A 12292-nucleotide genomic window follows, 5' to 3' on the forward strand; every position below is an offset into this window, starting at 1 on the left:
CAAGCAATTCCTGAAATGTTCTTTACCTGGTATCTGTGACAATATACTTTCCAGATTTTTCCTAGCTATTTGGTTTTTCTCACCTGTTTTTAAAGCTTATTTTGATGCTCCTTGAAGCGCCATCAAGGAGGAAAAGGAGTGTTTTTATTAAAAGCATCTACAGAAACTAAACTGTCCTTAAGAAACTTAAGAAACAAGGTAAGCACACACCAGAAGAATTTCCTGTCCATTTTCCCTTTCATTTTCTTCAGGGGGTTTAATCAGGTAACAGTGGTTGCAGCATTTCTTCAGTTCCATCACAATATTAAGGAAACCAGATGTGCTGCCTCTTGTTCCTTTGGCAAGAGCCTTGTAATTCCTGGTCAAAATCCATCTGCAAATTAAGACAATAATGATATTATTAGATGCAAAGAAAGAGAACAGGGTATACCAGAAGATTATAAAAGGAAACACTATTACTGAGGGCATGGAGGTGGAGGGAAATTAAAAAGGCAAGGAAGGATGCTTTATCTTCTGTCTCCTGCCACCTAATCAGGAACCCTCAAACATCTCCAGAGTCAGACCATTAAACATTCTATTCAGTATTTCAACCTGGCTGAGCATAGGAATATTAAAAGAGGAAAATGACAAGAAAAAATTTGATGTATGATGCAGGGAGCTCAATGATTAAGGTTCTCTGTGACGGCCTACAGGGATGGGATAGGGTGGGAAGCAGGAGGGAGGTTCAAGAGGGAGGGGACATATGTATACCTATGGCTGATTTATGTTGATGTATGGCAGAGACCAACACGATATCCTCCAATTAAAAGTAAATACTTTTTTTTTTAATAAAACCAAGGCAAAATATATATATACATATATATACTACAACATATATTACATTTATGTATTTTACATAAACAATGACTGTCACTGAAGCTGTCTTTAATATAGTATGAAAGTGGAATTTAAGCTATCACAAATTAGAAAATCAGTTAAATAAATGAGATATATCAAAGACAGAAGCTACATATCCATTTAAATTGTGTAAAAGGGAGTTTTACAGAATACAATGCTCATGATGAGAGTGTTTTACAACTCAGTTTGGAAAGAAGGGAGGACGGGGTGCATGAATATTCACACATATCCAAATAAGCTCTAACCACAAACCCCAAAATATGAGAAGCACTTTTCTTCTGCACTGTGAAATTTCTTTATACTTTTAGCAATCACATGTTTAGGAACCCATCTCAAAGAGGGATGCTCAAAGACTACAGCACTATTTATAAAAGGCAAGTATTCGGAACTATCCAAATCTCCATCACTGAAGGACTAGTAATAAACTTTTCCATAGATCCACTATGCAGTTGTAAAAAGGAAGGGCTGCCTGCCGCTGTAAACTACTGTGGAGTGTTCCCCAGCACAGCTGTTTGGCATCACTAAGTGGAAAAAGTAAGGTACAGAAAAATGCACACAGTGTGCTACCATCTGTATAAGAAGAGAAAGGCCAAAAGAAGTTAGTGTGTATCTGCTTGTATTTTAAAAATCAAAAATAAAGGAAAGATAAACATTAAGATGTTTAAATATAATAGTAATCATTACCTAAGGAGAAGAGAAACTAGAATGGAGGAGACAAGGATGGAAGGCAGGTATCTTTGAACAGGCCAGTCTTGGCAGTTTTGGCTTTGGAGCTCTGTTAACTATTATAAATAATCATAAACAAAATTAAACAAAGCAATTCCTTCAAAATAAAGTTCCCTCTCTCTGACCATATATAAACTGCTATTTAAATCTGTGCTGAGCCCTCACTAAAAAAGGCAGATTACCTGTCAGTTCTCCCATGTCTTCCTGGCACTGATCTTAATCCCATTTGGGCCTGACTCAGCCATTGACTTACTTATAATACTGTTTCTGAAGGGCTGACATCTCCACTCTGAGAATCTGTTCCACTTTGGCAGGAAGAGATTTCTCCACATCTTTCTTCACTCTTCGGAGAAGGAAAGGCTCTAGCACCTTATGAAGACTCTGATAGCCATTCTCTCTCCCTTTCCCATGGTCTTCTTCAAAATCTTCCCAAAACTCAAACCTAGAGATAAAACAGAACAGTGTTACTCAATTACAAAGGAGAAAAAAAAATTTCTTTTTCCAAATAAAATTTCTTTTTTAAGGAACCAACTAGGAAAAAAAAAAATAGTCTGTTAAAAAAAATGAGTCTTCCCTATAAGGATAAATAAATTTTATCTTTCACTAGTTCTTGAAAACAAGAGACTGAAAAACAAAAAGGCAAAGGAAAATCAACCAAATCAATTTCATCAGTCTATGCTGGATAACAGTAGGTTTCCGATTCTCAGACTGGATCCAGGGTTCACAAAATATTTCAGTAAATCATGCACTTAGTACCTAAGTAACAGACTTCATTTTTTTGGGCTCCAAAATCACTGCAGATGGTGACTGCGGCCATGAAATTAAAAGATGCTTACTCTTTGGAAGGAAAGTTATGACCAACCTAGATAGTATATTAAAAAGCAGAGACATTACTTTGCCAACAAAAGTCCGTTAGTCAAGGCTATGGTTTTTCCAGTGGTCATGTATGGATGTGAGAGTTGGACTGTGAAGAAAGCTAAGCACTGAAAAATTGATGCTTTTGAACTGTGGTGTTGGAGAAGACTCTTGAGAGTCCCCTGGACTGCAAGGAGATCTAACCAGTCCATCCTGAAGGAGATCAGTCCTGGGTGTTCACTGGAAGGACTGATGCTGAAGCTGAAACTCCAATACTTTGGCCAACTCATGCGAAGAACTGACTCATTGGAAAAGACCCTGATGCTGAGAGGGACTGGGGGCAGGAGGAGAAGGGGACGACAGAGGATGAGATGGCTGCATGGCATCACCAACTCGATGGACATGAGTCTGAGTAAACTCCAGGAGTTGGTGATGGACAGGGAGGCCTGGCGTGCTATGATTCATGGGGTCGCAAAGAGTCAGACACAACTAAGCAACTGAATTGAACTGAACATGTTATTGTGATAAAATGTTAGGTGGAAAATTAATCATGAACTATTGTTTAATAAGCTGCAATTTACAGGGAAAACAATATTCAGACATAAAAGAATAATTAGTGGTGATATCACAGCTGTCACCAAAGGTAAAAATTATATCGTTTCCATCAGTCATTCTTATTGCTCACAGATTTAAAATAGATTACAATGACAGTCAACCACACAATAGGCCCCAGACAAAAAGAAGGATATAAGTGATACAAATTGATACTAACAGAACTTGGAGGCACAAAATTTATTAATGAAATTTAAAAACATGTCACCCATAACAAATTCTGCCTGAACTCTACAGATCAAAGTTTCTCCTGTGTAAATATTAATTCAACCATCTTTGGATCACTAAAGGATCTGTGGCAGAAATTCAGTATGGGACATTCTGATCAAAGTTCTTTCAAAAATAAAAATTGAAAGAAGTTTATTTCATGGGGCTTAGAAAAATATGCTCTGACTTGCCACATGAAAGCCAACAAAGCACTTGGAAGAAGCTGCTTAGTTTTGTGTACAGACTGAAGCTCAGTGGAGAAGATGCTGTCCACAGCCTGCCTCCCGACAGCAGGATGCCCTGCTGTGCTGATGTCAGTCAAGTCCCGGAATTATAGATTTAGGACTCGACGTTACCTACAGCTACCATGTAATGAGATCTCTGATAAGAAAGTCAAAGACAGCAAATGTCAGCACTGCCAGTGGCCACAAGCAAGTTACCGCCTGCTGCCACTTCTGAACTCATGGATGGCCAGGCAAGTCATCAGGCACTAGGAGCATCCGTTTCAAGCCCACGTGACACCTGGTAATGCCTGAAACAACCATGCTCAGAGGTAGAGAAAATGACCTTTAGAGGCAGAGATCTGAAAATACCATTAAAGCATCTCCCTCGACAAACCGAAGGTACACTATATTTTGCCATACTGCTAGGAAGATAAGAACATAAAATAAATTGAAGAATTAAAACTGATAAGAGGATTAAAAGGAACAACGTAAAAAGTGAGCTATCTCAACAGCATCTCAACGCAAAATGTATGAGGCAACTGGAAGTGAAAGACCATTCCTATACATCAGGCTATTTTCTGAAGAGCTGGGAGATAAATAATTTCAAGAGAATGTTTTAATTTACAAAACACATATTATAATTACAACTACACTAGTCTAAAAACTTAAATAATGAACTTTTTTTAAACAAGACTCACTGCTCCTACTGTTTTAGGCAACAAATACTTTCACCGACCTAGTGTACTCTAATTGCGTTAAAGGAGCTAACATGAGATATTGTTTCTTGGATATATACTGAATTATTTACAAACTGCCTATGGCTGCTTTCTGTCTATACAGATCAGTAGCTGTGACAAGCCACATGCCTAGCTGAAATGTTTACTACCAGGTTCTTTAGGGAAAATTTGCTGGTCCGTGCACTGGACAACTGTCAGTTTGTACTACCATGGATATAAAAGGTGTACGTCATCATGGTGAACTTATGATGATACCACATCACAGCCTACAGAGTCACTATTTTAGCTATTTCTCTGTTATTCAACTTCTGTATTTAACATATGCCTCTCACCAAAGTAGAAACAATTCTGCATTTTCCAGATCTTGGGATTTTGGATAAATAGAAGCTCACTCTAGTGAGGAACAACAAAGAAGAAAATTAAATCAAAGTAGGTAGAATGATATATTACAAGTCATGCGATAAATATGTGAAAGGAAAAGTGCAAAAAAATTCAGACTGGTCTAGACAGCAGAAGCAAAACAACAACTACAAAACACTAAGAGGTAAAAAATCTCTGAAAATACTCTATCAAACAGTTATTTTGCAGGGTGGGTATGAAGTACACATTTGCACATGATTATATGCATACGCTGAATTCTTTGATGTAGCCATAGCCCTTTCTCGCTTTAAAAGCAAGCACCATACTTTGCAAAAACACTACATACAAAACACAGTGGTTCACTGATACGTATCTCTAGTGCGGGTAGTAACCACACACAGTAAGGGTAGGCTCCTGGTCAGAGTCGCCATGCAGAAAAGGTGATTGGATCGACTCTGCACAAAGGAAACACCATTTCAGTTGGTTAAAAAGAACACTAACTTTTGGATGCTGAGAACAATGGCCTATCACAGTGGAGGAAGGGAAAATTCAGAAGTTATGTGAGTAAACCTCTCTTCTGTACAACGACATTTCTTCAGTGGGTCACTTCCCTGAGAGGAACAAACGGTTGTAGAGAGCCGTAATGAACTTCAGGAACCACCACGCAGGGCAGGGAAAAGTACTCCACAGGCTTTGTCATCCACATCGCTCAGACGGAAACAAAAGAAAATCTAAACTCAGCTAATGGATTTCCTTCTTACACATACATCTTCGTGAAAAATGATTTTTTAAATGTCTGAAAATAATAATGCTTTAAAAACAAAGTTTACAAAGAGAAAAAGCTCTCTTACACATACACATGCTTAGACACACACATGCATACACACACACACAGAGTGTATCTCTTAACTCCAATCCATCCTCCAATAATGATCCAAATGGCCACATGGAAAACTTTGGCCAACACTAACTAAATGATCAGCTCTAGTGGAAAAAAGTAATTCAAAGTTCCTCTCTTCAATTATAAAAACAAGATACATAAAACTTTTTCCAAAATGTAGCCCATGCTGGGTGGGATGCCACAGTTGCTTAAGAGCAACAAAAAATTAATTATGACCATTTAGGAGTCAAAATCCCTACCATCCACTTCACCATTTGTACAAAAGGACAAATCTTAGCTAACCATTCACTGGAGGAAGCTAAGCATCACATTTCTTTCTCTAGAAAATGAGCACATATGTTCCCACAGACCGCAAGGTTCGCACTATGTAGAATACTTCTACTTCATCTCTATGGTGCTATGAAGGATGTATTATTTCTCTTTAGAATTTGAAGTTTTAAGGACATGGGCCTGGGTCACAGAAGACCAGAGACTGATCTCAGTCTATCCACTTATTAACCATATGATATGAGAAACATTTTCATCATCTAAGACAGCATATTCTCACTACAGTCTGAGACTAAACATACACAGTGTATCAAAAGTCAGATACAAGAAAACAATATGAAAATTCTTAAGTAATATACTTGAAAACTCTCTTATCCATTTCAGAAAACAAAGATAATAATTGATACCCCCACTGTTTCTAAACTTTCATTCATCACCTGTTTTATAGCACATACATTTTGAAAAACACACTTTATAAGAACATGGGCTTCTGCTAATACATGATGGATAGGGTATTTATTACAGAATGGACAATAGAATGTTTAAAAAGAGAAGGGGGAAACTGCCTCCCTCCTCAAAAAGGTGACTGCTATTGACTTACAGAGCTCTGTGGGAGGAACAGAGGATCCAGGTGAGCAGCAAATGGGACACGGAAAAGATCAGCAGCAAGACAGGGTAGGGAGGGTGTAGGATGGCAGATGAGCAATGCGGGGAGACAGCAGGAACTCTCTCAACTGGTGGTGACTTCACCCCTCTGGGGGACACTCGGCAATGTCTAGAGACATGTTTGGTTACCACAACTGGGGAAGGGGGGTCACTCCTGGCATGGAGTAAGTAGTGGCTGGCCATGGATGCTGCTGCACATCGTAAAATGCAAAGGAGAGCCATCCCCCATTTTGCAAAACAGAATTATCCAGTCCAAAACGTCAACAGTGCTGAGGTTAAGAAAGTCTGTTCCAAGAGAAGGCATGGGAAGGAGGGGTGCAGGGGGGCCTTCTCTCTCACAGGCATACTATAGTGAGGACGCCTGCAAGAAAAGGAAATGGTCTAAGCCTGTTCTACCAACCACCGCAGTAAGAACATAATAAGAGTAGTCAAGTTTCTCTGTCTCCTGAGGAGTCTCAAACTATTCTTTAAAACTAAAGGTGAAAAGAGAACAGCACAGACAAATGAAGGCAGAATTTGTGGTTACCCTCATCACCTGATGAGGAAACCAAACAGAATGCCTAAATGCGGGCCTAGGCCTGCTTTACAAGAAATATTAAAAAGAGCCCTTCAGGCTCAAAGTGACACCTGACAGCAACTGCACAAGAAGAAATGAAGATCACTAAAAATGATAAAGTAAAATGGAAAATATATGACTGCATAAACATATTTTCTCTTTTCTTAATTTCCTTAAAACACAAGTTTGAATAAAGCAATCATTTTATCACTGTATTCTTGGGTTTGCAACAAGGAAGGAGGAGAAAACAGAGCTATACTGCAGAAAAGTTGCTATATTTTACCAGGATTAAATCAGTATTAATTTTAAGAATATTGTGATAAGATATATACACTGAAAACCTTGGAACAACCACTAAAAACCATTTGTTGAAACAAAAGAAAAGGAACCAAAAAGAAATAAGACACATAGAGGGAAAACAAAACGGACATAAATCCAACCATATCAATAATTATATTAAATGTGAATGAGCCAAATGCTCCAATCAAAAGGCAGAAATTATCTTACTAGAGAAAAAAGGAAAATCCAACTGTATGCTGTCTGCAGGAGACATTTAGACTCAAAGAAAGAAACAGGGTGAAGGTACAACAATGGAAAACAGTATACTGTGCAAACAGTTCTCACGAGAGAGCTGAGAAGTTATAAAACCAAAACAGACCTGAAGAGCAAGAAATATCACTGGAGATGAAGAGGGGCATTTTATAATGATAAAAAGGTCAACAGATCAGAAACATATAACAAATATTGGTTTGGCCAAAAAGTTCATTTAGATTTTTCTGTACGACGTTATGGAAAAACTCAAATGAACTTTTTGGTCAACCCAACATAAATGTGCACACATCTAACAGCAGAACTCCCAAACTGACAGAACTGAAAAAAGTAGGTCATTCAACAACTATAGTTAAATAGTAAAACACTTCACTCTCAATTACTGATAGAACAACTAGACACGGAGTCAGCAAGATATAAAGAAGGAAAACTATTAACAAAGTTGACTTAACAGACACAGAATTCTACCCAACAAAAGCAGAATAAACATTATTCTTTTCAAGTATACATGGAATATTCTCAAAAATAAAAAACATACTAGACTATGTAACAAGTAACAATTCATTTAAAGCATGTGATCTAAGACAGAAGTAAACTACAAATCATTTGGGAAATGTATTTGGAAAATAACACACTTTAAAAAAAAGAAACCCATGCACAAAAGAAGAAATCAAAAGAGCAACGCAAAAATAGGTGAAACTGAATTAAAACAAAAACACAAGATAGCAACATTTATGGGCTGCAGCTATAGCAGTTCAGGGAGGGAACCTACATCTTTAAGTACCTATACTGGGAAAAGGAAGAAAATGACTTAAATCAATCATCTAAGCTTCCATCTTAAAAAAACAGAAAACAAGAATATTAAATGAAAAGCGCAGGAAGACAATAATAAAAATGAGAGTGGAAATAAATGAAATTCTAAATAGAAAAAAACAAACAAACAAACCAATAACATCCAAAGCTGGTGCCTTTGAAAACATCCCAAATATTGTTAACTTTTACCTATTGTAAAAAGACCGAGACAAGACACAAATTACCATAGTCAAAGTATTATTTAGATCAGTATTGATCCTTCAAACATTAAAAGGATTATGAGGAAATACTAGTTTTATGCCAACAAATTAAACAATTTAGATGAAATAAACAAACTCTTAGACACAAGTTAACAAAACAAAGTCAAGATGAAACAGAAAACCTGAATAGACCTATAACCAGAAATGGAAATATTAAAAATTTTCTCATAAAGAAAACCCAAAGCTCACAAGGCAACACTGGTGAATCCTATCAAATGTTTTAAAAAGTAATACAAATCTTAAATTGTTTCAGAAAATAAAGAAGAGAATACTGTACAATTTGTTCTATGATCCTGATATCAAAGCCAGAAAGACATCACAAAAACAAAAACAAAAACAAACAAACAAAAAAAAAACTAGGTACCTCAAAAACAAAAATGGAAAAATCTTTAACAAAATAGCAAATTGAATCCAGAAACATATAAAAAGGATTCAGCATTATGACCAAGTCAGATTTATCCCAGGAATGAAAGGTTGACAATATCTAAAAAGTAACTAATGCTATATACCACATTGGCAGACTACAGAACAAAAAATCATATGGTCACCTCCACAGGTACAGAAGAACAGTTCAGTTGCTCAGTCGTATCCGACTCTTTGAGATTCCATGAACCACAGCACGCCAGGCCTCCCTGTCCATCACCAACTCCCAGAGTCTACCAAAACTCATGTCTATTGAGTCGGTGATGCCATCCAACCACCTCATCCTCTGTCCTCCCCTTCTCCTCCTGCCCTCAATCTTTCCCACCATCAGGGTCTTTTCAAGTAAGTCAGCTTTTCGCATCAGGTGGCTAAAGTCTTGGCGTTTCAGCTTCAACATCAGTTGAACAGAAGAACAGCACGTGACAAAATCCAACACAACTCAAGAGTTTGTAAAAACTCTTCAAAAACTAGGAACACAAGAAAATTTCCTCATCCTTATAAAGGGTACCTAACAAAAATTCTGTAACATCCTACTCCCACCAATTCTACTCACCATGAAAGTTCTAGCCAATACAGTAAGACAAGAAATAAAAGGCATCTACCTACACTGGAGAAATGAGGTACTACAGCCTTTACTTAGAGATGTGAGTCTATATAAAGAACTTCAATCTAGACCACTTTTAAAAAAATTAAAAACCTCTTCAACTCATAAAGGGTGCTACCTGGTGGAGTAGAAGGATGTGCACGCATCTTTTCCTGCGAGAACACCAAAATCGCAACTAGTTGTTGAACAACCATTGATAGGAATATGTTGGAACACAACAAAAAAAGATACCCCACGTCCAAGGACAAAGGAGAATAAGGCAAATGATTTAACTTAAAAATGGGTGAAAGACTGAACAGGCATATCACCAAAGATACGCTAATGGCTAATGAACACTTGAAAAGATGTTCAACATTAGTCATTATAGAAATGCAAGTTGAAACACAATGAGATATCACTACCCACCAGAATGGCTAGAATCCAAAACACTGACAATACACCAAGTATCAGTGGATAGACAGAAATGAAAAAACTCAAACATTTCTGATGGGAATGTAAAATGGTACAGTCTCTTTGGAAAACAGGTGGTAGCTTCTTAAGAAGTTAAATATATATTTTATGAACAACTGAGCAATTCCACTCCCACGTATCTAGTCATTAACAAAATAGCCCCAAACTGAAGCAACCTAAACATCCATCAACTGGTGACTGGGTATGTATAGAATGAAATATCACTCCATAATAAGAGAATAACTCCTAATAAATTCTAACATGGGCGAATCTGAAAATTAGTATGCTAAGTAAAAAAAACCCAAAAACAAAAGATTACTTATTAGGATTCAATTTAGATGAAATTTTTAGAAAAGGTACATCTCTAGAGATGAAAACTGTTTAGTGATTGCCTAAGGCTAGAAGTTGAAGCAGAGATGAACTACAAACAGGCAAGAAGGAACTTTTTTTGGTAAAGAACGTATTGTAGAGGTAGACTGTGGTGATGGCTGCACAATTCTATAATTTACTAAAAACAAAAAAAAGAAACTGATTTGTATACTTAAAATGGTACATTCCATGGTGGTTGTTGCTGTTCAGTCACCAGTCGTGTCTGACTCTTTGCCACACCGTGGACTGCAGCACACCACGCCTCCCTGTCCCTGGCCATCTCCCGTACCACATTCTATGGTACGTACATTATATTCCAAAAGGCTATTTCCTCAGGCCATCCAAAACATGCCTTGCTCAGTTTACAGCACAGAGTAAGCACTCAAGTCTTCTCCAAATTTAAAAAAAAAAAAAAAAAAATGTGGAGCATTTATCTGTTAATTTGACAATTCTTAATTGAACTGTTTACTGCATGCCATGTACTATTCTAGTTCTGTGGCCCACAGATGAATAAGTAAACAAGATCCCCGCTACTTTTGAATGCATAATTTAATGGCATGGGATCAGTGAGGAAATAAACAGGGGGGAAAAAAAGGTGCCATATAGAAAATGAAATGGATTAAAAAAAGAAAGAAAGAAAATGAAATGGGGTATAGAAAATAAGCATGTCTGATAAGGAACTTCAGGTTCGCTGGTCATATAAGCTAAGGCAAAGATATTATAAGTGACTTCCCATCTGAAGATGAGGAGAAAGAACATTTCAGACAAAAAGAATAGCAGTGCTTGGACCCACACATATATGGGCACGTTATCTTTGACAGAAGAGGCAAGAATATACAACGGGAAAAAGACAGTCTCTTCAACAAGTGGTGTTGGAAGAAGTGGACACCTCTGCAAAAGAATGAAATTAGAATACTTCCTAACACCACACACAAAGATAAACTTGAAATAGATTAAAGATCTAAATGTAAGACCAGAAACTGTAAAACTCTTAGAAGAAAACATAGGCAGAACACTGTATGACATAAATCATAGCAAGATCCTTTGTGACCCACCTCCTAGAATCATGGAAATAAAAACAAAATAATTAAATCGGACCTAATTAAACTTAAAAGCTTTTGCACAGCAAAGGAAACTATAATCAAAGTGAAAAGACAACCCTCAGAATAGGAGAAAATAATAGCAAATGAAACAAATGACAAAGAATTAATTTCCAAAATATACAAGCAGCTCACACAATACTCAATACTGGAAAAACAAACAACCCAATCAAAAAGTGGACAGAAAGATCTGAACAGACATTTCTCCAAAGATATACACATGGCCAATAAACCTATGATGAGATGTTCAACATCGCTCATTATCAGAGAAATGCAAATCAAAACAACAATGAGGTATCACTTCACCACAGACAGAATGGCCATCATCAAAAAATCCACAAACAAGCACTGGAGAGGGTGTGGAGAAAAGGGGACACTCTTGCACTGCTGGTGGGAATGTAAACTGATACAGCCACTATAGAAGACAGTACGAGGATTCCTTTAAAAACTAGGAATAAAACTACCACCTGACCCAGCAATATCACTTCTAGGCATATACCCTGAGGAAACCCAAAACTGAAAAAGATACACGTACCCCAGTGTTCACTGCAGCACTATTTACAATAGCCAAGACACGGAAGCAACCTGGATGTCCATCAACAGATGGATAAAGAAGCTGTGGTACATAGACACCATGGCCATAAAAAGGAATACATTTGAGTCCATTCTAATGAGGTGGATGAACCTAGAGCCTATTATAGAGTGAAGTAAGTCAG

The 12292-nt window shown here is 37.2% G+C and overlaps 1 protein-coding gene across 7 annotated transcripts in view; it reads right to left on the reverse strand.

The window, feature by feature from the left end:
* Nucleotides 1-12292, reverse strand: part of CHD2 (chromodomain helicase DNA binding protein 2) — a 109120-nt gene that overhangs the window by 49019 nt on the left and 47809 nt on the right. For 5 of the 7 annotated variants that reach the window (XR_009695392.1, XM_061158622.1, XM_061158623.1 and 2 more), the window contains 2 exons: nucleotides 1877-2065; nucleotides 211-373 (listed from right to left, as the gene is read on the reverse strand). Coding sequence is in view for 5 of the 7 variants with exons in the window: in XM_061158622.1 (XP_061014605.1) it covers nucleotides 211-373; nucleotides 1877-2065 (352 nt within the window). In the remaining 2 variants the exon portion in view is untranslated. Of the gene's footprint in view, nucleotides 1-210; nucleotides 374-1876; nucleotides 2066-12292 lie in introns of those variants that run through there. The other 2 variants (XM_061158628.1, XM_061158626.1) reach the window with 1 other exon arrangement.

This window comes from Dama dama, chromosome 13 (genome assembly GCF_033118175.1).
Source record: "Dama dama isolate Ldn47 chromosome 13, ASM3311817v1, whole genome shotgun sequence".
NCBI classification, from domain to species: domain Eukaryota; kingdom Metazoa; phylum Chordata; class Mammalia; order Artiodactyla; family Cervidae; genus Dama; species Dama dama.